The following is a 27,663-nucleotide window of genomic DNA, read 5'->3' on the forward strand; positions in this document are numbered from 1 at the left end:
ACTAGCAGCAGAAGAAGTGATGGTACCCTTTACAGTTTGTTGAGTTGTTTACACTGGGGGCTGAATTTCAGAAAGTATATAGTGACTCTAGAAGTAACGCAGAGAAAAGCATCCAGAATAATGCACGGTCTGCAATGATAGTCGTATGAGGTGAGTTGTAGGGTGTTAGTTAGTGCACAAGTAAACCTTTCTCGAGATTCATGAGGTGGAGCTACAAAGTGACAATGTAAGGAAATACTTTCTCACGGAAAGAATGGTGGATGCTTGAAATGCTCTTCTGGATCAAGTTGTGAAAGCTAAACCAGTAACGGACTTCAAAAAGTGAAGGAAATAAACACAGAATATCTTATTTGAAAGGTATTAATCCGCAAATGAACCTTTTCCGTAGATGGGAAGGTGGTAGAACCTAGAGGACAAGAAATGAGATTGAAGGGGGGGCAGAATCAAGAAAAATGCCAGGAAGTATTTTTTCATGGAGAGAGTGGTGGAGTGGATTCTTGGAATGCCCTCCTGTGGGAGGTGGTGGAGGTGAAAATGGTAATGGAATTTAAAAATGCGTGGGATAAACATAAAGGAATCCTGTTCAGAAGGAATGGATCCTCAGAAGCTTAGCAGAGATTGGGGAGCAGAGCTGGTGTTGGGAGGAGGGGCACATATGAGTTTATCTTGTTGGGCAGACTAGATGGGACCATACAGGTCTTTCTCTGCTGTCATCTACTGTGTTACTATGTTATTTGTAAAGAGGGAGGATACAGTGGAAGCATGACATAGTGGCACCATAAGCCATGGGAGTAGCCAAGAGGTAACTTGCACAGATTGCACACTGGGTAACCTGCATGGAATCACCATGGCCTACAGCCCGCGTTCACTGAGCAGGGGAGGATGAATGGTTTGGCCAATGGATTATCTAGTTTTGGACTGTTAAAAAACATAGTGATGAGACATTGAAAAAGAACCTAGGTGTTAGAATTTTGTGTTATGTCTTGTAGAAATCATAGATGTATATGCCAAGGTCTGAAATGGCCTTAGCAGTGAGGTGGTAGATACTAGGGCTGCAGTTTGATTAAAATGTTTAATCACGCGATTAAATGTGGGTATTTCAAGCATCTGTGGCTGGAGGCACCCTGCTGACTTCTCGCTCCTGAGGCAGTAAGAGGAGGAAGAGGACGGCTTTGGTACTGGATTTTAATTGAAAAAAAAATTGCAATTCAAAACATGTTAAAATCCATGGAAATAGAAATAAAGGCATTCCTTCTGTGGGTGTACATTTTAAAAGCTACATGTGTAGCTTGCTATTGAAAATCCATTTCACCAAAGCTTCCTCTCGTGTATTTGGGATAATTACTGTCAGCAGCAGTAAGAATTCTAAATGTACCTCTAATGAGCCTTGATTGAGAATGCACTTAGTGTCCTGAAGTAAAGGAGCAAAATGAAAATAAAAATGTCTGTAGGTCACCACGGCCACATGCAGTCTTTTAAATGTAATTCATTGCGCTATCTAGGAAGATGTTAACCATCAATTGGGAAATGTGTTCACGAAAAAACAAACATTTTTGAGGTACTTAAGCTAATGCGGCAGTGCATGAAAATGTTCCTCTGTTTTTCATGAGGAAATTTCAGTAGTCCGTTGGTTCTAAATCTTTTTCTAGCCGTGTCCCCATGTTTGTGACAGCAGTGACACCCGCTACCCTGCTGAGATGCATCATTTATTTATTATTACATTTGTACCCCGCACTTTCCCACTCAAAGCCGGTTCAATGCGGCTTACATAATAATATGGATTACAGAGTATTGATAGAGAAAATATTAGTTAATTATAGCAGAGTAATAAAAAGAGATAGGTAGGTAGAGATGGGGAAGAGTGAAGGGAGTATCAGAGGTATGAGCAAGGGGGTAGATGAGCATTGGAGGAGGGGTAGAGGAGGCGGGAGGGGGATGGGACGCGGGAAAAGCATAGGGAAATATGGTGGGAGATGTAGTCTGAGTCATTGTCGTCTTCTGGATCGAATCATGATGATTTGTCTGTGTAACGTCTGTCTGCCCCAAATGCGGTGTGCGAGTTACTATTTGGAGTTATGACCTACAGTTTTGGAAGCACTGCTGTAATTCCTGCTCCCAGTTTGGCCTGCATCCCAACTGATGTATGCAAGTGGAGGAGTGGCCTAGTGGTTAGGGTGGTGGACTTTGGTCCTGAGGAACTGAGTTAGATTCCCACTTCAGGCACAGGCAGCTCCTTGTGACTCTGGGCAAGTCACTTAACCCTCCATTGCCCCATGTAAGCCGCATTGAGCCTGCCATGAGTGGGAAAGCGTGGGGTACAAATGTAACAAAATAAAATAGATTCTATTGGAGATTCTACATGGATTGTTGCTACTAATGGAGATTCTATATGGATTGTTGCTACTAATGGAGATTCTACATGGATTGTTGCTACTAATGGAGATTCTACATGGAGTGTTGCTACTATTGGAGATTCTACGGGGAATGTTGCTACTATTGGAGATTCTACATGGAATGTTGCTATTCCACTAGCTGAAACCACAAAGATCTCCAATACCAAAAATCTTTGGAAACTGCAATCACACACTACACAAATCCAAAGATAAGAACTCAGTGTGTGCACACAGCATATAAGTACCTTTAGTAATACAAAATCACGTGTTATTTGTATATTGGGAGCCCTCGGACGATGCCACTTAAAAGCAATTTCATTAGTTTTTGCCTAGTGGCCAGGCCTCTCTTCATCGGATACTCCCTTTTCTTAAACCTTAAATAAATGCCGTGGCAAACACACTCCACTGGTGCTCAAAAATATACGTGCTCAAAATTCAAAAGGAAAATAGAAAAAACTTATCTTGAACATTACTGCATGTCTCTCGCTGTTGAAGTCCGCTTTGGCTTCCCCTAAATTACGCCCGACGCCGCGGGTTTCAATATTTTCATCAGGGACTCGGGTTAAACTTGCCCGCCTTAAATCCTCAACAGTCTGTGCACGCAGACTCTCACAGTGCGTCGGCGTCGGGCGTAATTTAGAGGAAGCCAAAGCGGACTTCAACAGCGAGAGACATGCAGTAATGTTCAAGATAAGTTTTTTCTATTTTCCTTTTGAATTTTGAGCACGTATATTTTTGAGCACCAGTGGAGTGTGTTTGCCACGGCATTTATTTAAGGTTTAAGAAAAGGGAGTATCCGATGAAGAGAGGCCTGGCCACTAGGCAAAAACTAATGAAATTGCTTTTAAGTGGCATCGTCCGAGGGCTCCCAATATACAAATAACACGTGATTTTGTATTACTAAAGGTACTTATATGCTGTGTGCACACACTGAGTTCTTATCTTTGGATTTGTGTAGTGTGCTATTCCACTAGCAACATTCCATGTAGAAGGCTGCGCAGGCTTCTGTTTCTGTGAGTCTGACATCCTGCACGTACGTACGTGCAGGATGTCAGACTCACAGAAGCAGAAGCCTGCTCGGCCACATTGGTGATCTGCAAGGGCCGACTTCTACATGGAATGTTGCTAGTGGGACTCTGGGCAAGTCACTTAACCCTCCATTGCCGCAATGAGCCTGCCATGAGTGGGAAAGCGCGGGGTACAAATGTAACAACAACAACAACTCTTTATTGGGCAAATAAACAACCTTGATACCATTACAGAGAATGAGATGTCCCATCACCATTGCAATTCATTTTAATTTTAAACCATATTGTAATCAGCAATAAACACCCCCAACCCTTCAACAGTCACCCAAAACGGTATTCCCCCTCATTTCCTTTTAACTGAATGGAACAGTAGATATCATGGCTTTATAATTGTCTAACTCGTTTAATATCATACTCCTCACTCTGAGAAGCGGAGACTGAATATAAACCTCACAGATAGACCAGAAGGTTATTTTTTTTTCTTTTAAAGGTAATAGGGGCGTTTTTGGCTTCTAATGTCATGAGGGTATAGAAGGCATTTCTCCACAGTCAGTGGGATGGAGGACCATCCCCTGTCCAGCATTGCATAACACATATTTTTGCTATAATACAGGCTTTAATAGAAAGTGTTCCCCTTTACGCAAGGGACTACAAACTGTTATGTGGCCAAACAAAAGTTCTAGATGGGTCGCAACTATATATGGGGGGAATGGGACTTATATACCGCCTTTCTGTGGTTTTTCCAACTACATTCAAAGCGGTTTACATATTATATACAGGTACTTATTTGTACCTGGGACAATGGAGGGTTAAGTGACTTGCTCGGAGTCACAAGGAGCTGCAGTGGGAATCGAACCCAGTTCCCCAGGATCAGAGTCCACTGCACTAACCACTAGGCTACTTCTCTACTACCTTCCCGTCAGCGCTTCCAGTTATTGTATAATGTGCAACCACAATCGTTTTATCATTGGGCAACTCCACAGGGTGTGCGAAAGTGTGCCATGCGCAGTTGTGCATTTATAATAGAGCGGAGTAGGGATAGAACCTTCTCTGTGTGCCTGTACTTGTGAAAAATATACTCTCATGATAGTATGAAAATGGCAGTCCCGCAAAATGGCGCTACACATTAAGGTTTTGATGCCTGACTCAATAACTGAATTAGTTCTCTATTAGTTAATCTCACACCCAACTCTATGGCCCAGTTAAGGGTTATCTAATATAATAATTTGCTCCTTGAACGTTCGAATGTGTCTCACTGGGATCGTAACCACCTCCTGACGTCACTGGCCTGCACTAGAACCCTGCTTGCCTGACGTCAGGAGATGTTACTAATCTTAGCAGGGAGGCGGGAAGCGCGCGGCCGGCAAAAAAGAAGAGCAGGCAGAGATGTTGCTCACGAGGACACTGACAGCTGAACGGCAGGCAGAAAAAATGAAGACTGGCAGCCGCTTGTTAGTGAAGACGACACTGAAAGCTGAACGAAAAACGAAGACCGGCAGCCGCTTGTCAGTGAAGACGACACTGACAGCTGAACAAAAAACGAAGACCGGCAGCCGCTTGTCAGTGAAGACGACACTGACAGCTGAACAAAAAACGAAGACCGGCAGCCGCTTGGCAGTGAAGACGACACTGACAGCTGATCGAAAAACGAAGTCCGGCAAAAACAGGTAACCCAGCAAAAAGGAAAACACACACACACACACGTGGTATGAGGAACCTGATGGGAAAAGGGGGAATTGACGTTGAAGCACACACACACTCTCTGTCAGCCAAACTCCCCCCTCCCTCCCCCCACCCCACAGCATATTAGCAGCAAAGGTGAGGCATCGGAGAATCGCTCATCCCCATACAGAGGAAACATGCAAACCTCTCTCTTTCACACACATACACTCTGTCTCTCTCTCTCTCTCTCTCTCTCTCTCTCTCAACCAAAATTAGGAAACCTGCAAACCTCTCTCTTTCAAACATTGTTCATTGTACACCCTAATTTTGGGAAATGGCTCTGTTTAAACCAGAAATGCAATCACATCATCATTATTCTAGTGCCCGTTTCATTCCTGTAAGAAACGGGCCTTTTTTTTTTTTTTTACTAGTTCTAGTATAATCTTTTGGCGGAAGGATTTTGTATAATGCCTTGTGTAGCCCGGGGATGCATCCTAAGTGATTATAGTGGCGGATGGATCTGTGTGTCCATCACAAAAGGTGGGTGTAACCAATCCTGTACCTTGGGTGGAGGAGTATAAAATCTGAGGCTGATGGTGTTGGCACGGGGAGTTCTTCTCACCTTTTTATTCCAGCACTAGTTGTTGAGTCTGGTGGATCACAAAGGCTGCCGTTTCTTCCTGGCTGGCTAGGCCTTGCAGCATAGAGAGACAGGGCCTACTCAATAAAGAAGAGGTCAGGTCTGTAGTTGGAGTGTCCAGCTGTGAGCAGCTATTGAAGGCAACAGAACTGTGAAGACTCACCCAGAGATTCCATAAGGATTCAAGCAGCAAGATTGGGTTCTTTGTCCCCAGTGCGGAATGCTACCCTCTTTTAGTGCAGGAGTTTACTCAGTTTTACTACTACTACTACTACTACTATTTAGCATTTTTATAGCGTTACAAAGCGTACGCAGTGCTGCACAAACTACGAACTGTTATGTAAGACTGTAAGTCATCCTAATCTCAGGAAAGTCGACGTAAAATCGCCTCACTAGAGGTAATGCAATGGATGATTAACAATTTGCTCTTAGTCATGTTATCAATAGAAATCAAACAAAATAAAACATGGAAAAGAAAATAAGATGATACCTTTTTTATTGGACATAACTTAATACATTTCTTGATTAGCTTTCGAAGGTTGCCCTTCTTCCTCAGATCGGAAATAAGCAAATGTGCTAGCTGACAGTGTATATAAGTGAAAACATTCAAGCATTACTAGGACAGTCTGACAGGGTGGGAGGAGGGGGGTGGGTCGGAGGTATGCATGGGGACATCAAAGCATATCATTGATATTCTAACAGGATGGGTGTGGATAGGTGAGGGGAGGGTGATCAACAGAGACATACAGCTTTATGGTTTATAATGGGCTAGGAACCCCAGAGAATCCTGAAAGGTAACTTTAAAACCATACAAGAACGTAAGACCTTTGAAGTCAGAATGATTGAATATTTTAACACCCAACAGAAAGGACTTAACAAGGATCTGGGGTTCCTAACACATTTGCTTATTTCCGATCTGAGGAAGAAGGGCAACCTTCGAAAGCTAATCAAGAAATGTATTAAGTTATGTCCAATAAAAAAGGTATCATCTTATTTTCTTTTCCATGTTTTATTTTGTTTGATTTCTATTGATAACCTTAAGAGTGGACTAACATGGCTACCACACTCCTCCTCTTAGTCATGAAAATTAAAAAAAAAAAAAAAAAAAAAGCTAAAATCTAGTGCAGTTTTTTAAATGTTTCCTAACGCTGAATCTTTAGGCTAGCTCTGGACTTGGGTCATCTGGGTCACTTCACCTCAGATGACCCAATATCCGTGGCAGTACCTGGCTGTTCAAGTAGACCCCTACACCCTCTCCACGCCTTCCAATTCCTCCCCCCCCCCCCCCAAATATAGTACCTGTGGTCTAAGTGTAAGCTCAATCCCCCCTCCCCCCAACTCTGTGAACTTTATTTGTCAGGATGACCTCCAGTGGTGTGTCCTGACATGCTACTAGGGGTCAGGCAAAAATATTTTGGATGATAGTTTCGCTGGAGGCAAGATTGAGTGTGCCTCGCTCCTGTCGCCCAGTATTTAGAGGTGGGCGGATGTGGGGCCCTGTAGGGGTCCACTTTGACCACCAAGTATTGTTTTTATGGAGTTGGGGTTCCAAGGGTGTACTTGAGCCACCGGACTATTTTTGTGGGGCTAGGAGAGATGTCTGGGGCTCACTGAGGTACTAGTGAAATTTTTAGATGGTGGGGAGTTCCCTCTGTGTCAGTGTGTGAGACAGTTTCTGCCCACACACCAACAGGAAAGGAGGCCTTTCATATCCTGCTGGTGTCTTTTCAGGGAGTGAAAAAGAGCTCTCAGTCTGTGGTAGCCGACTTAGGACCCATCTGAAGAGGAGAAGAACTAGTCAGTGAGGAGGCTGATACACTGAAGATACCAGGAGATAGCCCAAGAGAATTAAAATGAAGTGTTTGCTTGTGTAAAGCAGACTTTTAAAGTGGACGTTGATTTAAAACAATTAAACAGTGCTTTTTTTCAGTGAACCGTTTTTCCTCTTCTGAAACACTCAAAATGTGTGTGTGTGTTTTTTTTCTTTTCTGTTTGCTCTTTTAAATTTGGGGGATTTCACTGAATAAAGGTGAATTGTATTAAAAAAAAAATTAATAAGTACACTGCATGTGCACTTATTCATTGGAGTGGTGTGAAAGTAAATATTTGTGTTTAACAAGTCAGGTAGTAAGGCCCTTGGGGCAGTTGCTTCTCTCCCCTCGCCTTAAATAAAAATGACACCATTGGAATGGAAAACACACCCACTGTTGGGAAGACAATTACACTATGTATGTACAAGGAACTCTTGCTTGGTTTGTTTCTCCTTGATTGTTACAACGAGTACTGGTTCACATTACAGAGACTTGCATTAGTTTGGAAACTGTAGGCTCTGTTGGAATTTCTTCCAGGAATACAGATCACAACTTTACTCTTAGGCAAACTGAAACATAGGTAAATAAAAGATGATATTTTCCTTCTGTATTCTTCCCAATGGAAGCTTGCTTACATTTCAGATGCCAGAGATATGCTTTGAGGTCATTTACCCCTTGGTACCTGATGGTATGTTACCAGAGTGTTAAAATGGATAGACAGTGGTTGGTTGAGAGATCCTTTTCATTTCACAACCTAACTGCAAAGGTGGCCATGGATACTGGATCATTTAGTGGTCAGATGGGACACCATCGGACTGTCAGATTATCTTCTGTCTTCCACTCCTATTTGCGTTATGCTGTACTTGGTAACAGTGTTTTTGCTAATGGGCTACTGATAGGTTTCAGTGTTTATAGTTAATTTTTTTCCTAACTTGGCACCTCTGGTCTTGCCTTCCTTGCTTCCTTATATGTTTTTGATATTTCAATCAAGGATCATGTCCTTCAGCTGAATCATTATTGCATGGATAATTGTTTTGCTGCTCAATCTTGCATGAATTCCAGCTTGTCTATCTGGCTGTTTCAGCCTTTCTTCCTCAGGACTTACTACTTCCTTTTAAAGATAAAGGCCATCTAGCATTCTGTATCACCACTTTTCATTCTTTGCCCTCCCGACTGTTTGTGCCTATTTTCTACTACTCTATTGAGGATTCCTTTGCTACCTCCCACTTGTCTGGACTGGTCTGATATGTATGATAAGGAAGGAAAACTTGTCTTACCTGATCATTTTCTTTCCTTTTGTCCTGCCAGACCAGTCCAGAAACCTTCCCTTTTAGTAACTGATTTCTTATTGTTTCCTTTTAGTTCATTCTGTGGATGTTGTTGCTTCTCATAATCTTGACATGATGTATTATGTTTCATACATCTCTTGACTCAGTGGAAGCACTTCATGTCAGTAGAATCTATGCCTACCTGGTTGGTAGTATGGTGTTTTGCCTCAGTTATTGACCACCCCTCTGCACTTGAGCACTGTTGCTTGTCTATTTGTAATACTAAGCATTCTATGGCTGCACAGTCCCCTTTAGGGGCACATGGCACTACTTTCTTTCTCTGTCTCCATCTGTCACGCCCCTCACCTTGCTGGTAATGGTGCTGTCTCTGTCGGTGTTGGGCCGGGCTTCCCTTCAGCGGTGCACGCTGGCATCTGTCCGTCGTTGTGCACGTGCATGCTCCCCATTTGGCTCGCCAGCGCGTACGCCTGCTGGCACCTTCGACCTACATTTCTCTCTCTCTGGGGCTTCGCTCCTCTCCCTTGCGGACACTGACTGGGCAACTCCCAGCGTCTCTGCCCCGCCTCCTTGGTCCATGGGGATTGGCTCCCCGTCAGTGGTGTCCTGGTTGGCCATCTCTCAGCCCTTAATGTGTGGGGCTCTCTCTTGTCCCCTTTGCGCCTTCCCTATTGGGTGCCTGGCTGCTTGTCTTGTTCCCCTTCTTCCAATGGCTGCTCTCCTTCTCAGCTGTTTCCAGTTGATGCCTAATGCCAGCACTATTTTTGTGGAACCCTTCCCTTCCTCAGTGCTTCGGCTTCTACTTTGGTAGGTGTTTACGTTGCTCTGTTGTTGCTTCTTCTCTACTTTGTCCCTCGTTGCTTGACTTTGCCTGTACCTGGATTACTCTCTTGCCTGCTGCCTGCCTCTGGACATTGCATGTACCTGGATTACTCTCTTGCCTGCTGCCTGCCTCTGGACATTTCCTGTACCTAGTTACTCTCTCGGCCGCTGCCTGTCTACTCGACAATGCCTCCATCTGGACCACCCTCAGTGTCTGCTGCCTGCTTGGCCGATACATTCGACACCCCACTTCCAACCTTGTCTTGTAAGTCCTGTAGGCCGCCCGCACCTAGGGGCTCAACCTCTGGGGAACGGCAGTCATCGCAGGTGAAACCCGGGGTTGTCCGGCTGCCAAGCAGAACTGGGTCCGCTTACTTGGTATAAGAACTCGCAAGTCTGACATCATCCACTGGTCGATGGACACAACACCCATCTGTCAAGTTAGGTACAGGACAAGTTGCTTTGAATAGCATTAGAAATTAAGGCATTTTGTCTCAGCTCATCTGAAAGACAGGCTCCAGGTAATTTTACTCAGCAAGGAAGAAAATCAGATTAGAGCATTCAGCTTCTTTTAAGCTACATTTCCCAAAATGGAAAGCTTTTTTTAAAAGGACTGTTCTGCCTCCATAGTAGTATGCCATGAAACAAGAAGGCAAGTGATCTGCAAAATCCAAGATGGCACAAACAAATAGCAGATCAAGCAAAGAAAGTCTGTCACCAAAATTTATTCACCACAACATAAATTAAAAACTAAAAGTCAAACACGGCCATGTTTCACCCTCTGCATCAGTGGCATAAAAGAACTGTTGTTAATAAATATACAAAGAATGTAAAATCTAAAAAAAAATGATATGAATAAAAACATGTTTTAATCATTATGATTCTTATATATTTATGTATTATCGGTATATGATGTTTTATAATTAACCTATTAATGATTTTTATTCATATCATTTAATGCCCCTGATGCAGCCCTTATGATGGCAGAGTATGACTGTGTTGGGCTTTTATTTTATTTATGTTGTGGTGAATACATTTTGTGATGGACTTTCTTTGCTTGCTCTGCTGTTTGTACTCACTATAGTGTGTGCATGTTTTGTATTTATTCTTTATATTATAGCTCTAAAATGTGTTTAATGCTGCTGTGCAATGATACTGTAGGTACTTTGGGCTTTATTGTGTAATCCTTACTTATAGTGCTTGCTTGGTTTGTTTGTAATGTGATCCCAGTGTGTTAACTGCAGCTACTCCTGCTTTGTGTGTAATATTTTCTCCTAGTGGTTATTCCTTTGCATATAACCCCCCTCTTTCCCTCCCAGCTGAGCCTGAGTACTTACATAGTAACATAGTAGATGACGGCAGAAAAAGACCTGCACGGTCCATCCAGTCTGCCCAACAAGATAACTCATATGTGCCACATTTTGTGTATACCTTACCTTGATTTGTACCTGTCCTTTTCAGGGCACAGACCGTGTAAGTCTGCCCAGCACTATCCCCGCCTCCCAACCACCAGCCCTGCCTCCCACTACCGGCTCTTGCCACCCAATCTTGGCTAAGCTCCTGAGGATCCATTCCTTCTGAACAGGATTCCTTTATGTTTATCCCTTCATCTCCCCGCTGTCATTTCTTGATTGTCTTTACAATTTACACTTTGATAGGTCAGCCCTTGGCAGATGCGTGCTATCCTCTCCATCCCTACAATCAAGGGATGCCCTCAGGCCCCAATGATCAGAAGCAAATGCTATCTCTAGAGGCCATTAGTGCCGGACTAGCACCTGCGTTTGCCTGCGCCCCAGGATCAGAGCCGGTGAGCACGTGAAACAATGCGCTTTGCTGCCTCTGATTGCAAACTGCATGCAAACGAGGGTCTCCCGCATTCCTCCCTAATGATCAGCGGACAGTGCACCAAACAAAGGTGCTGCTTTCACTGCAAACCCTACGCCAGCCTGGAGCTGGTGTTAGGGTTTGCCAGCAAGGGACGAATGGGGGAGACCCACTGAAGAGGATTGACAGGTCCGGGACTTTCTCCTGGATCTGTCAAAACCAAGCTTTCCCGCCCCTCCCACCCCCCCCCCCCCCAAACATTGAAAAAATGGCCTAGTGGGACTGCTAGCCCTCCCTCACTTCCTCCTCTTCACCTGGCACTCCCCCCCCCCCCCCCCCAACCTCTCCCCGCAGCCTACCGTGTCTATAGTTAGAGGAGGGAGAGATTTGCACTCCCTCCTTCCTCTTCAAGCGCCTCCTCAAAATGGCGGTGCTCTGCCTGCCCGGTGCACAGACACCCAAACAACCTCAGGGTAAATAAATATGTTCTTTTATTATCTAGGAACCTCCAAGATTTTCATGACATCTTGTCCTTGATTTTATTTTATTTTTTTTTAAGATACCTGCTTGAACTTTTCCCGAAATGTGCTAAATGTTTGGATATTTCTCTCATATATCCCACCTTTTCCTTCTTCTAACGTATAGTTTGCGTTCTTAAGCCTTTCCATTTAGGGCTTTCGTTGCAGCGTTTTCAATTTAGGAAGATATAGCCTCCAGAACTAAGCTAACAACAAGGAGCTCAAGAGTAATTATCTGTGGTTGATACCTTTACTGTAAGTGTGCCGCTTACTGGCAAGTTTCATCTTGTGTAAAATGATTACTCCTGGGACGCTTTTCTGTCTTAGTCAATGACTAATGGTTTTTTAGCCCTGGATGAATAACTTTAATGCAGCATAGCTTTGTAACCCATGACCATTCTTCCAAGCAGGTTGTCTTTCAACTTATTTGGCTCTTCTTGTGTATCTCCCTTGTTACTGTTTTTTTGTTGGCAACAGACATATTTTACCTTAAAGTATCTCTGCAATGTTGCTAGCAGCAAGCCTCAAGATATTCCACTGGACTCTTTACTGCCACCAAAATGGCTTCAATGTGTTTTCCACTTTAACAGATTTTTGTTGTTGTTGCTGCCATTTAACATTTGTTTACCTAGTTAACTTTCTGCTTTTATTTAATTTAGTTTAATTCAGGCTTTTATATTTATCCCCTTCCCTCTTTCAAGAGTACTGATGAACTAAAAATCAAATTTGGTAATTTATTAGTCACAGCAATAAACAAATTCAATATAATTCAAGGTACCAGAATGAGGGAAACTTTAATTCATTAATTAATTAGGATGTAGATCCACAAACGAGAAGCAGTCTGCCAGATGAAGCCTACTTCTGATGAATACAAATTTCTTCCCGTATTATATACTTAAAAAATATGCCTTCTTGTCGCCCGACTAGCGCACATGGTTAATCCTGGTCTTTTAGCTTGTCGTAACATAAGTTAGTCTGTTACCTTAATAGTGTACATTTTCTTAGGGGCTGATTAGGGCTTTCCCTCTTGACCTCTGTGCTCCCTACTCAGCTGGGCCTCAGGCCATCTGTAAGGCTGGGATTGGGGGGGTGGGGGTTGGCAAGACTTTACATCCTTATCTTATTTTCAGCAGAGGGGTTGGGGGTCTACAGTCTATTTGTATTATCCTCTAGTTCTTATATTAATTTATATATAAGTTATATTAGTTTGTGTTATCCTAATTAGTTGATTCATTTTAAGCTACTATCAGCTGGCTATTTATTTTTTCTCAGTACAGAGCAGATTTCAAAACAATACAATAAAATCAATAAAGACAGTAAATAAAAACAGCACATTAAAACAGTGCAGTAAATAAAACATACAAATGGGAAAAGGAGCCTTCATCCATCTGTCCTGAAGCTGCATTCAAATTGACCTAAAACCAAGTGAAAAGCCAGGTTTTTATGTGATGTCAAAAAAGGAGGTGACTTGTTCTACAAAGTAGGAACCAAGCCACTAAAGGTGCAATGCATACTACTTACTCAATTAAAAACAGAGGAGAGGTAGGGATAATCAAGTTAAAAAGATGCTGAGAGCACAAAGAATGCAAAGGAACGTACCTAACAAACTTATTTGCCAGATAGTCAGGGTCCATTCCTTGTAAGGCTAGAAATGCGTCCTTCTGGCTTTGGCCACCAGCTTTGGGCTCATTTTCAAAAGAGGAGGACACCCATCTTTTGATATAAATTGGAAGATGGACATCCTTCTCACAGGGTCGTCCAAATCAGTATAATCGAAAGCCGATTTTGGACGTCCCCAACTGCTTTCCGTCGCAGGGACAGCCAAAGTTCAAGGGGGCGTATCGGAAGTGTAGCGAAGGCGGAACTTGGGCGTGCCTAACACCAGGACGTCCTCGACCCATAATCGAAAGAAACAAGGACGTCCCTGATGAACACTTGAATGACTTTACCTGGTCGTGTTTTTCTTACGACCAAACCACAAAAAAGTGCCCGAAATGACCAGATGACCTACGGAGAGAATCGGGGTTGACCTCCCCTCCCCCAGTGGTTACTAACCCCCTCCCACCCTCAAAAAACATCTTTCAAAATATTTTGTGCCAGCCTCAGATGTCATACTCAGGTCCATCACAGCAGTATGCAGGTCCCTGGAGCAGTTTTAGTGGGTGCAGTGCACTTCAGGAAGGCGCACCCAGGCCCATCCCTCCCACCTGTTACGTTTGTGGAGGAAACAGTGAGCCCTCCAAAACCCACCTGAAACCCACTGTACCCACATGTAGGTGCCCCCCTTCACCTGTAAGGGCTATGGTAGTGGTGTATAATTATGGGTAGTGGGGTTTGGGGGGGGCTCAGTACACAAGGTAAGGGAGCTATGTATCTGGGAGCAATTTATGAAGTCCACTGCAGTGCCCCCTAGGGTGCCCGGTTGGTGTCCTGGCATATTAGGGGACCAGTGCACTACAAATGCAGGCTCCTCCCATGACCAAATGGCTTGCATTTGGTCGTTTCTGAGATGGACGTCCTTGGTTTCCATTATCGCCGAAAATCAGAAACGACCAAGTCTAAGGACGACCAAATTTCAGGATTTGGGCATCCCTGACTGTATTATTGAAATGAAAGATGGACGTCCATCTTGTTTCTAAAATACGGGTTTCCCCGCCCCTGGATGGGGACGCTTTGCGAGGACGTCTTCATCAAAACTTGGACGTCCCTTTCGAAAATGCCTCTCCACGTCACCTTGTTTTGTTGCCTTAAGGTCCTCCCAGCACTATCACCCCAAGGTCCATCTCTCCGTCTGTTTATCAGCCTTTCATCTCCTAGCAAACTCAGCTCTTTTGGGTTTCTACACTCCATGTGCATCACTCTGTACTTGTTTGCATTAAATTTTAACTGCCAAATATTAGACTGTGCTTCTATTTTTTTTTTAGATCACTTCTCATGTTGTCCACATTACAAAAGCTAAAATGAAACATCAAAATTTTGGAACATATACTGAGAGGTGATGCAGAAACAGTACATCTCCTGTTTTTACTCTCTTCCTGTGTTGCAGCAACAAATGTGAAGTGACACAGTATGATCTTGCCCACCTTGGCTAAACCAGTTATTCTCTTAAACCAACGCTCTCAATGGCATACCTCTAATCCAGGGGTTTTCTACCAAGTCCTTAGGACCCACCAATCCTGTCAGGTTTTCAGGATACCCGCATGAAATAAATCTATATATCATGGAGGCAGTGCATGCAGATTTATCTCGCATACATATTCTTTAAGCTGATTTATCTCACATGCATATTCATTATGGATATCTTGAAAACTAGAGTGGCTTAGAGAACTGGGTTGAGAACTTCTGCTCTATCCTGATCACTCCTAAAGGTTTCATTTTTTTTAAAGCTCAATTTGTAGTAAATGCCAGACTAAAGATTAAAAAATATTTTAGTCATTCAATGCTACGATAAATTTTTTAAATTTCGCCACCCTCTGTTTTCTTTTTTTTATTGCAGGAAACCAAAGATAAGCTTAAAGAAACATCAATAAAGCTAACTCAGGCAAAAGAAGAAGCTGACCAAATAAGGAAAAACTGTCAAGAAATGATAAAAACGTATCAAGTAGGTATACATTCACTCGTACCACATGTTGAAGTTAAGTATTTTTCTTGGCAATTGGGTAGAACAGGATAACCGGTGGGGCACTGTGATATTGCGGTACAAAACATATTAAAGTGACATTGAAGACTGAACTTGTGATGGGGTCGCTGTATATCATGTAGCATAATCTGCAAGAGACAGACTGCACATTGAAAACCCTATGAGCAGAAATTCTGTGCCTAACACTACTACTACTACTACTATTTAGCATTTCTATAGCGCTACAAGGCATACGCAGTGCTGCACAAACATAGAAGAAAGACAGTCCCTGCTCAAAAGAGCTTACAATCTAATAGACAAAAAAAAAATAAAGTAAGCAAATCAAATCAATTAATGTGGACGGGAAGGAAGAGAGGAGGGTAGGTGGAGGCGAGTGGTTACAAGTGGTTACGAGTCAAAAGCAATGTTAAAGAGGTGGGCTTTCAGTCTAGATTTAAAGGTGGCCAAGGATGGGGCAAGACGTAGGGGCTCAGGAAGTTTATTCCAGGCGTAGGATGCAGCGAGACAGAAGGCGCAAAGTCTGGAGTTGGCAGTAGTGGAGAAGGGAACAGATAAGAAGGATTTATCCATGGAGCGGAGTGCACGGGAAGGGGTGTAGGGAAGGATGAGTGTGGAGAGATACTGGGGAGCAGCAGAGTGAGTACATTTATAGGTTAGTAGAAGAAGTTTGAACAGGATGCGAAAACGGATAGGGAGCCAGTGAAGGGTCTTGAGGAGAGGGATAGTATGAGTAAAGCGACCCTGGCGGAAGATGAGACGGGCAGCAGAGTTTTGAACCGACTGGAGAGGGGAGAGGTGACTAAGTGGGAGGCCAGCAAAAAGCAGATTGCAGTAGTCTAAACGAGAGGTGACAAGGGTGTGGATGAGGGTTTTGGTAGAGTGCTCGGAAAGAAAGGGGCGGATTTTACGGATGTTGTAAAGAAAGAAACGACATGTCTTGGCGATCTGCTGGATATGAGCAGAGGAGAAAGAAGAGTCAAAGATGACCCCAAGGTTTCGAGCTGAGGAGACAGGGAGAATGAGAGAGCCATCAACAGAAATAGAAAACGGGGGAACGGGGCGGTGGGTTTGGGGGGGAAGATGAGAAGCTTGGTTTTGGTCATATTTAATTTCAGGTGGCATTGAGACATCCAGACAGCAATGTCAGACAAGCACGCTGAAACTTTGGTTTGGATGCAAGGTGAGATATCAGGAGTAGAAAGGTAGATTTGGGAGTCGTCAGCATAGAGATGGTAGGAAAAGCCATGGGATGAGATTAATGAACCAAGGGAAGAAGTGTAGATAGAAAAGAGGAGAGGACCAAGAACAGAACCCTGAGGTACGCCGACAGGCAGAGGGATAGAAGTAGAAGAGGATCCACCAGTGAACACTAAAGGTGCGGAGGGAGAGGTAGGAAGAGAACCAGGAAAGGACAGAGCCCTGGAATCCAAGTGAGGACAGGGTATCGAGAAGTATGTTGTGATCGACAGTGTCAAAAGCAGCGGAAAGATCAAGAAGAATGAGGATGGAATATTGACCTCTGGATTTAGCCAGTAATAGGTCATTGGAGACTTTAGTAAGCGCAGTTTCGGTTGAGTGGAGAGGGCAATAGCGGGACGGAGGGGAGGGGGGAAAGGTATGTCATTGTCCACCTGATCAAGAAGGTGAAACAGATTAAGCAATGCTAATGCAGAGAACGGAAGTGACGTCACCGGGCAAAATGGTCCCTTAAAGCGAGAGCTCCCGCTTCCCCCCCCCCCCCCCCCCCCCCCGCAAATATTTTTGGCGTTACCCCAGATAGAGTTACAGCTTAAAGTGTGAGTCGGGTGCACGAGAATGCCTGCGAGCCTCGCTCAGTTCACTTTTTCTGGCAGCTCGGCGACAAAACACGTGGCCAGCATGGAACCAGCGGCATTAGTTCCAGCATGCTGCACTGAGAGGCCCGAGTCCCAAACTATAATAGAATAGCAAACTTTTCCTTATTGACTATGCTCCACTACTGGTTTCTAAGTAGGGGAATTCATGTTGAATAATAAACCCTCTACTATATTAGGAGTCCTGTTCTATCATTGGTTTCAAATACCAAGGGGGAAAAAAAGGATCAATAGAAAAAACTCTCCATGAGATAAAAATGATTGATTCCAAAAAATCCCCCAGTATTATTGAACACAGAATACCAGAGTGAGTGTGCTTTAAAACCTCAAACAAAAATTTTGATGTGCACTTATCCCATATACAAAATTCAGTATAAAAAATAGCAAAATATCAAAAATCAGCAGTCTGCTACCATATCTTTCTCATGGGTGTTCATTGTGGATATCCTGGAGGCCTGCCTGGCTGGGGTGCCTCCGGGACCAGGTTTGGGAACCACTGACTTAACCCTCCATTTCCCAAGGTACAAAAAAACTTATCTTATGTTCCAACTTTGCTTATTCTCTACGCTATTAAAATGTTTTTATTGTGTTGACATAAGTAGATACTATGCCATAATTTGTATTTTTATTTGAATATTTTTACTGCTGTAATTGTCTATTGCTTATGTTTGATTTATTCCTACTGTATAACCCCTTGAGTGTATTTCTTCAAAAAGCCAGTAAATAAATCCTAATAAATAAATATCACAAATGCTACTTAGAAGGAGCCCAAGACTCTCTTCTGTCTTCCGGTTCTGTATCATCATATTTTTCTATCAAGACTCTTTCCTATGCTGCTCTGTTCACGTTCAAAAACAGCAGTGCACTGCAACCAATATACTTTCTCTCCTGTCTTCAACAAGAGTTCCTTGTTGAAGACAGGAAGTATTTTTTCACGGAGAGAGTGGTGGATGCTTGGAATGCCCTCCCGCGGGAGGTGGTGGAGATGAAAACGGTAACGGAATTCAAACATGCGTGGGATAAATGTGGAGGAGTGGCCTAGTGGTTAGGGTGGTGGACTTTGGTCCTGGGGAACTGAGGAAGTGAGTTCGATTCCCGGCACAGGTAGCTCCTTGTGACTCTGGGCAAGTCACTTAACCCTCTATTGCCTGCCGCATTGAGCCTGCCATGAGTGGGAAAGCGCGGGGTACAAATATAACAAAATAAAAATAAATAAACATAAAGGAATCCTGTTCAGAAGGAATGGATCCTCAGGAGCTTAGCGGAGATTGGATGGCAGAGCCGGTGGTGGGAGGCGGGGCTAGTGTTGGGCAGACTTACACGGTCTGTTCCCTGAAAAAGACAGATACAAATCAAGGTAAGGTATACACAGAAAGTAGCACATATAAGCAGTGGCGTTCCTAGCGTGGATGGCACCCGGGGCGGATTGCCGATGCGCCCCCCCCCCCCCCCCCGCCTGCGAAATGACACCTTCCCCTCCCCCCGCCCCGGGTGCACGCCGCTGGGGGGGGGGTGTGTGCCGCGGCACGCGCCTGTGGGCTCCAACTTCGCGAACTTCGCTCGTTCGCTGCAGCTCCCTCTGCCCCTTAACAGGACCGCCCCCCCCCCCCCCCCCCCTTGGTATGCCACTGCATATGAGTTATCTTGTTGGGCAGACTGGATGGACCGTGCAGGTCTTTTTCTGCTGTCATCTACTATGTTACTATGTTTTGCAAACTTCTGCTCCTTCAGGAAGATGCCGCTCTGTAGAAATTTTTCACACAAATGTTTGACTCTATTGATCCTTTCTTTCCTCTGTATTTGAAACCAATGATAGGATTGGACTCTTAATATAGTAGAGGGTTTTATTATTCAATTTGAATTCCCCTACTTGGAAATTTGAGGTAACTCTTGTTTAAATATATATTCACAGAAACCAGTAGTGGCCGGGCTTTATTTTTTTAACAAACTTTATTCGATGGAACATTGTCCCTAGAAACCCATGACATCGGCAGCTAATTTTGATATAGTCTTCAGTGGAACACAGGACTTGATGCGAGGGTTGCTGATGGTGATGCCACTTTGAAAGAGTGATCATGATGGAATTGCATTTAATCGCTGGAGAGAGAATAAGTACAAGTACTGCAGTTGCGGCATTAACAAAGGAAGATTGTAATGAAACAAACTTAGGAAATGTTTGTGCTTTTCGTGCCACGCCTCCAGAGTCTCTAATCACGGCTGGGTGCTACTCAAACAAATGCAATCCCCTCGACCAGTACCTTGAAAGAACCCGACAACTGGTAGCACTATTTTAGACTGCAACCAAGACAAAAAGAAACCAAGGAAGCGCTTCCTGGGGTTAACACAGGTTTATTTAATTATCCAGAGATTAGGATAAAAAATAAGAAAATATTCAAGTATAATCTAGTATAGAAAAGAGGAGAAAAGACATGAAAGGACAATGGAAATGGTCAGGTCAGGCTCTCCATCCCCTGGCATGGGGCAGAGTGCACTAGACACTGACCAGCTTCTTATCTGGCAAAGACATAATATATAGAACTTTCTTTCCCTTACAGTACAAAAGAGCAAGAGAGAGGGGAGGGCTTCCCTCACCTCCTCAGTTAGTATCCCACAGTCAGTCAGGATCTCCCGTCAATAAAGAAATACATAGCATCTGTTTTGAGGAAAACATTTGGTCTGTTTGTCCGTCTTTACAGCTTTTCTCACACAAGGATATATTTCTCAGAACCTATGATCTTTTATCTTAGTATTTCCCCTTATTCTAAAAGAGGAGACAAAAGTTGACTATTGCTTCCTTATAGAGGTAGGTGTTAAGATTTCTTTCTTGCCAGTTTATGTCATGTTGCTGCCTGTCATAAAACCACCACCACTTGGTTCCACAGTGTTTGTTTCTCAGAGAGAGACACAGTGTTTGATCTCTTCTGCAAGGTGTTTACCTACTATGTCTCCACATAGTTGAAAAGAAGGTGGTTCTCTCCTGGATTGAAGAAGCCTTACTTCCAAGGGGCATGGGAAAAGAATTCTGTCACCTGAATTTCCCTGAGACCGGTCACACTTAATGGGTGAGATTGGGGGCAATTCAGCTTTACAATTCACCTGGCTTGGCAAGAGGGGGGAGGTAAAGTGTAGTTGCTATTCCAGCAAGCTCTGTTTCTCATGATTTGGAAGGAGAGAAGCCGTCATTCCTCTCTGTCCAATATGAGAAAATTAATTCTGTATATTAAATATTTGGAGGCCTTCCACCTCTATATTAAATATTTGGAGGCCTTCCACCTCCTACAACAATCCTACAACAGAAACTAAAGAGAATAGTTATAGTGGTTAAAAATCTGCAAGAGGCAAGAAATTTCTATCTTGGAAGCCTAGATAGAATGTTTCTAAAATATTAAAAATAAAATAAAATCTTGAGATAACTAAACGGCTACCTACATAACTGAGTGAGTAGTGGTGTGAAACACTATGAAAGTAAAAAAAAAAAAAAAAGCAATGGCACCTCCTGGGAACTCATACAGAGGACCGGGATTAGAATCCTGGATCAGATTTTCTGCTTACTGAGAAGTCCAGGCTTAGGGATGTTGTGGCGCCAGCATTCGCAGTCCCTGGGGATAGGGCAATCAGTCATCTGGTAATGGCAAGATCTTATGACTGGATTTAGGGCCCATGATTGTGAAATTGCCAGCACAGGAAGTGGACTAAACAAGTTGCAGGTAATAGACTTCCTGAGCCTGTACGTCTAGCTCCATCTCTACCTGTTTTCAAATCTATGCTGAAAACCCACCTTTTCACCACTGCTTTTGGCTCCTAACTACTACTCAATTACCTCCCCTTGTTCCGTCTCACCCTGTACTTCCCTCGCCCTTAATTGTCTTGTCTGTCTGTATTATTTTTAGATTGTAAGCTCTATAGAGCAGGGACTGTCTCTCTATGTCAGGTGTTCAGCGCTGCGTGCGTCTGGTAGCGCTATACAAATGTTAATAATAATAATAAAGCAGCACTTATCATGTAAAATGAGTTTATATTGTTGGGGCAGACTGGATGGACCATACAGGTCTTCATCTGCCGTCATTTACTATGTTACTATGTATATGTTGAGGGGGGGGGAGGTGATATAAGGGGAAAAATCCCTAGGAACTTGCAAATGAAAAATCACGGTGTCTGATCCCAGCCCTGCATTTGAGTGTGAAGCCCAAAGAGGCAGCAGAAACCTGCGGGCTCAAGAGGATAATTTTCAGCACACCTATGGTATTTGCAAGCATGTGAATACTTTGGCTTGCAGGGCCAGTGGGTCCTGGTAGAGAATCTTTAACCTTCTAGATTCGAGCCAAAGTCTGCAAGTTAAGGCTGTGAAGAGCAGGCCTAGGTATTTCAAAATGTAATTCCTTTGCATTTTCAGGGACATATCAGCCGTATCTCCATAGGCGCCAACTTTTCAAAATGATTGAGGGTGCTAAACCCAATGGAAATTACCCCTCCGTGGACACAATCAAGGAGTTTGCTCAATATTGGGGGTGCTCCAGCACCCGCAGAGCTGGCTCCTGTGCATATCCCTAGTTCTATCTTTCTCTCCAGGAGGTCTGGGGCAACTTTTAAAGTTTTCTTGGAGAGCTTTTTCACAAATCTAAGTTATCCCTATGACTATGTGAACTGTGTATTGGAACCAGGTAAAGACTGAATATTTAGACTATTTTTCAGGCACAAGGAGGAATTTGTGAACTTCAAGGGTAGAACTATGGAGCTGTTGCGAAAGTCATTGAGAAATAAGAGGCAATTTGTGTTTTGCAGATTGATGCTCAGGTTTTTCATTTTATTTTTTTGACCTTGTATGAGTACTGTGTTTGATACTACAATTAACTGTTCTTCCTCATCTATAAGTTAAACCAGGAAGCCGTTCAAGTAATTGCATTTGTGGCAGCCTCGGGACCTGAGCAATAATTGTTTACTCTCCCTTCTTTATAGAAAGATTAAGTGTCATTTAGGCCAGATTTATTGTCCTTTATGTTCTGCTACTGGTTTGCTTTGCATTTTCTTCATAGTTAAATGAATGCCTCACCCCCTATTATGACAGACTTTTTTGAGAGGAGTGGATTTTTTTCTTTACTTTTTGATGATATAATTTCCTTTTTTTAATTTGTCATTTTTGAATACAATTGTCATTAGAAAAGTAAAACATAAATTCTATAAAATGGAAAAATAAATAATAAATTTATGTGTAATCTGTTTTTATTAAAAATGCAATCGAAGAGGAGTGGCCTAATGGTTAGTACAGTGGGCTTTGATCTCACTGCCACTCCTTGTGACCTTGGGCAAGTTACTTAACTCTCCATTGCCCCAGGTACAAAAAAAAAAAAAAACCTTAGATTGTGAGCTGTCATGAAATGCCTGTGGCTATCCTGTGGCCACTTAGAGGATCTGTCCCCAGCACAGCTCAGGTCCACCTGCACCTGGCGCTTGTGCTCTACACTAGCACCCACCGACTGGGTCACAACTGCCTCTGGGCAAGTCTCCTGCTCTCAAATTATCCCCAGTGATTCCCAGTGGTCCCACAGTTCCTAGAAAACACCCACAGACCCAACATACAAACAACCAGAGTTCTTAGTCCAGATGAGCAGAGGCAATAAACTAAAAATGTTTTGTCATGAAAAAGTTTGAACAATTAATAGAAAACAGTAGCAGATAACTGAAATATGGATGTTAATCATTGTTAGTATACAATAATCCTGTGGAAGTAATTGATGAATATTTATTGTGGATATCCTAAACTCCTGGCTGACCGGGTTGCCTCCAGACCCAGGTTTGGGAACCATTGATGTAAGACATAAGAGTTTTCTGCAAGAAATGATTTGAAACCATTGTAACAGTCCTGTTACACTCAATGTCTTTTAACCGGCCAGGTTAAAGATGGTGAGGTGCAGATAGGTCTAATGAGACTGAGCTCAATATTACCTTTATCGAGTTGCTCTTGGATATCACTACAGACACTTCTGTCTCTGTGCTATGAAATTCACTGCCTTAGATGGATCTCTTCATAAAGGCGGTTAATAAATCCCAATAAATAAATAAAATAAAATGAATATAATGTGCGGAAACTGGATTGTCGTGGATGCAACAATTTTGTTTTTTGTTTTTTTTAATAAACAAAATCCTAATTGATCTAGCACAACTTTTTCAACTCTTTTTGAAATAAAAGACAAGTTAGAAACTGATCTATAATTTTCCAGCAGAGAAAGATCTAAGGAATTGCTTTTAAAATCGATCTTATTACTGCTTTTTACAAAAATAGAAAAAGAATCCTATTTGAAGGCTAGTATTTACCATGCCAACTATATAAGGGAATAGAGCTTGTAAATTATGAGCTAAAAAATGAAGGAACTGAGTCTACAACAGAAGATGATGTTATACGAATTGAAGAAATCTGTTTTTTTCAAAATCCTGTACTTGCAAGAGGTTAAATTGTAACCAATATCCCTGTAGGTTATTATTATTATTATTATTATTATTATTATTATTATTATTATTTGTAGCATTTGTATCCCACATTTTCCCACCGATTTGCAGGCTCAATGTGGCTTACAATTGTTCCGTAATGGTGATCACCAAATTCCGGAAAGAGAGAAATACATAGTTAAAATATGGAGGTGACAGAGTGTAGTTAGGTAGTTAAATAAAGTTCATTATCGTAATAAGAAATAAAAGATACTTCGATGTGCATCTGGTTCATACCGAGAGGCTAACCACACCTCTTTGTTTCTTGTTTGATACATGGCTGGTGATTGGTGTTATGTTTACTTGAAGTGTATTGTGTAACACATGATGTTCTATGTTTCTGAATAGTTGTACTATGTGACAATAAAGACTTCATGCAAATAATAATAAAAAAAAGAAATAAAAGATAATTGGATAAAACTTCAAGCGTAATAGATTAGACATGAGGAAAGGCTCAAGATGTTAGGATTCTTCAGCTTTGAAAAGAGACGGCTGAGGGGCAGCTTTGGAACACTGAGACGAGCACGCAGCTTTGGAACACACTGCCGCGCAACCTAAGAGCGATCCACGAAGAAGCATCCTTCCGCAGATTACTGAAGACCCATCTATTTGAATCAATTTACGGAAAGAACAAAAACACATAGAGTCCACACTCAATGTTCATCAATGCATCATACATCCACCTATGATCTCCCATCCCCCATAATTCCACATTACTCATACATTTACTCACAGAAATATGTACACCATGTGCCTTTGTGTCTTAACACTGCCCTTAAGCTTCCCATTGTCTCCTCCCAATGTCTCAATGTTAATGTCCCAATGTGATTTTCCTAATGATAATTCGATTATCTCGCATAACTTGTACAATATAACCCATAACCAAGTTGTAACAAATGTATTTTCATTATTCATATCTTATTGTAAGCCACACTGAGCCCGCAAAGAGGTGGGAAAATGTGGGATACAAATGCAAACAATAAATAAATATGATAGATGTCTACAAAATACTTAGTGGTGTAGAAAGGGTAAAAATCTATTTACATTTACCCATTCATTAAGTGAAGTATCTAATTTTTCTCAGTCCGCTTCCTTAAATACTGGTGCTAATAGTGGCGGAAAGGAATCTTTTATTTGCCTAACCTTATCTTGGAAAAAGACATCTAATTGTTCGGCTGATACTAGCAAACGATCTGGGTCAGCTGTTCCTGAGAGTTCTCTAATTCTCTGCAGGCCCTGTCTATCTCTGCCGTAGATGGACAATTACTGGCAGAAGTCTTAGTTGAATAAAAGTCTTTCTTTGCCTGTTTAAATTTGCAACCACATCCACAACTTTGTTTAGATGATAATTATTAGATTCTGTGAATTTCCTTTTTGTAGATCGACTTGAAGAAAAGAGGTCTATAAAATAATAAGTGGAGTGAAACAGGTAGACATGAATCGTCTGTTTACTCTTTCCAAAAATACTAGGACTAGGGGGAATGCGATGAAGCTACAAAGTAGTAAATTTAAAACGAATCGGAGAAAATGTTTCTTCACTCAATGTGTAATTAAACTCTGGAATTCATTGCCAGAGAATGTGGTAAAGGCAGTTAACTTAGCGGTGTTTAAAAAAGGTTTGGACGGCTTTCTAAGGGAAAAGTCCGTAGACCATTATTAAAATGACTTGGGGGAAATCTGCTGCGTCTTTCTGGGATAAGCAGCATAAAATGTATTGAACTTTTTTGGGATCTTGCCAGGTATTTGTGACCTGGGTTGGCCACTGTTGGAAACCGGATGCTGGGCTTGATGGACCTTTGGTCTGTCCCAGTGTGACAATAATTATGTATTTATACCCATCCTCTGTTTGTCTGTCCTGATTAGATTGTAAGCTCTGTCGAGCAGGGACTGTCTCTTCATGTCCAAGTGTACATTGCTGCTTATGTCTAGTAGTGCTATAGAAATGATAAGTAGTAGTAGTATTAGCGGAGCAAGGAGCAGTGAGTGTAATATGATTAATGTGTTAAAATTGTTAACGGGATAAGGGGCCCTTGTACTAAGCTGTGGTAAAAAGTGGCCTGTGGTAGTTCGGATACATGAAACTGGTGCATGCTGGTCCATTTTGTTTTTTACCACAACTGGGGAAAAATACTTTTTTAATGGAGCAGTAAATGGCTGTGTGCTATAATTAAAAGTAGCAAGTGGCTATTTACTGCCTGAACCCTTACTGCCACCCATTGACCTACTACTACTACTTAACATTTCTAGAGCGCTACTAGGGTTCTCCGAGGACAAGCAGGCTGCTTGTTCTCACGACTGGGTTGACGTCCGCGGCAGCCCCCACCAACCGGAAAAAAGCTTCGCGGGACGGTCGGCACGCAGGGCACGCCCACCGCGCATGCGCGGCCGTCTTCCCGCCCGTGCGCGACCGCTCCCGCCAGTTATTTTTTTCCCGCGACTGAGAGAGTTGTGCTTTAGCCTCTCTCTCGACTCAGCCGCCGGATTTTTCGACCGCGTTTACGCGGATCGTCGTTTTGGCCTATCTGGCTTCCTTTTATTATTTTACTTCTTTCTGTTAAAAAAAAAAAAAAAAAAAAAAAAAGACTTTGCGCGTGTGGAGCACGCGCTCCTCCTTTTCCCTCGCTTTCCAGCGGGGACGCCTCGTTGCGGCCTAGTAGCCGCTCGGTCGGTTTCAATTTTCGTGGTGTGATTTTAGCCACCATTGCCGACTTTGACTTCGCCGACGCGATTTTTCCGTCGATGTCCTCGAAGGTCCCGAGTGGATTTAAGAAGTGTGGTCGCTGCGGCCGGCCGATCTCGCAGACCGACACCCACGCTTGGTGCCTCCAGTGCCTCGGGCCGGAGCACAACCTCAAGTCGTGTGCTTTGTGTCTCGGTCTCCGGAAACGGACTCAGGTTGCGAGGCAAGTTCTGCGGGACCGTCTTTTTGGAACTTGCGCCGGCCCCTCGACGTTGACCTCGACGGCATCGGTATCGAAGGCCGGTTCTTCGGTACCGGTATCGATGCCCGAGACATCGGCACCGATGGCAGCGACCCCAGGAGAACAGGTCCCGTCAGCCCGCCGGTCCGCCGGCGAGAGTGGGGTAGAGAGACCGCGTGGGCAATCGGCCCCGGTTACTCCCTCAACTCGTGAGCCACGGGACCGAACCCTGTCGGACCCGGTACCTCGAGACCGAGGGGGATCGACCTCCTCCTCCTCCATGCCCTCCGGCCCCGGTGACGTGCACCGAAAGAAGGATAAGAAGCGCCGTCACCGGGAGCCCTCGGTGCACCCCGAAGAGGAGTCGACGCCGAAGCGTCATCATCGAGAGGAGAGGTCTCCGTCGGTTGTGGAGGTACCGACGCGTCGGGGTTCCGGCACCTCGGTGCCGTCTCCTGGGCCCCAGCAGCTTCCGGCACCGACACCCTTACCGGCCCCCCCGCCTTTCTCGGCAGCGGGCCTGGACGAGTGCCTCAGAGCCATCCTTCCGGGGATCCTGGAAGGGCTGATGCGCCAGGCTGTGCCGGCCCCGGGGGTGCTTGCGCCCCCGGCGCCGATGACTGTGGCGCCGGCGAGCTCTAGCCCGGCGCCGGGGCTGTCGACACCGCCGCCGCTTGCGGTGCCGGTCTCGACTGCCACGCAGGTGGAGTCGACGTCGATGGAGGGAGCTCCGTCCCCGCCGGCGCGGGAGTCCACCGCTCGACGACACCGAGACCTTGGTG

At 43.7% G+C, this 27,663-nt stretch overlaps 1 protein-coding gene across 2 annotated transcripts in view; it reads left to right on the forward strand.

Annotated features, from left to right (window-relative positions):
• CCDC186 (coiled-coil domain containing 186) overlaps nt 1-27,663 on the forward strand; it is a 193,935-nt gene that overhangs the window by 77,846 nt on the left and 88,426 nt on the right. For both annotated transcript variants that reach the window (XM_030202692.1, XM_030202693.1), the window contains exon 8: nt 15,481-15,585. In XM_030202692.1, the coding sequence (XP_030058552.1) occupies nt 15,481-15,585 (105 nt within the window). The remainder of the gene's footprint in view (nt 1-15,480; nt 15,586-27,663) is intronic.

This window comes from Microcaecilia unicolor, chromosome 5, assembly GCF_901765095.1.
Source record: "Microcaecilia unicolor chromosome 5, aMicUni1.1, whole genome shotgun sequence".
Classification (NCBI taxonomy): domain Eukaryota; kingdom Metazoa; phylum Chordata; class Amphibia; order Gymnophiona; family Siphonopidae; genus Microcaecilia; species Microcaecilia unicolor.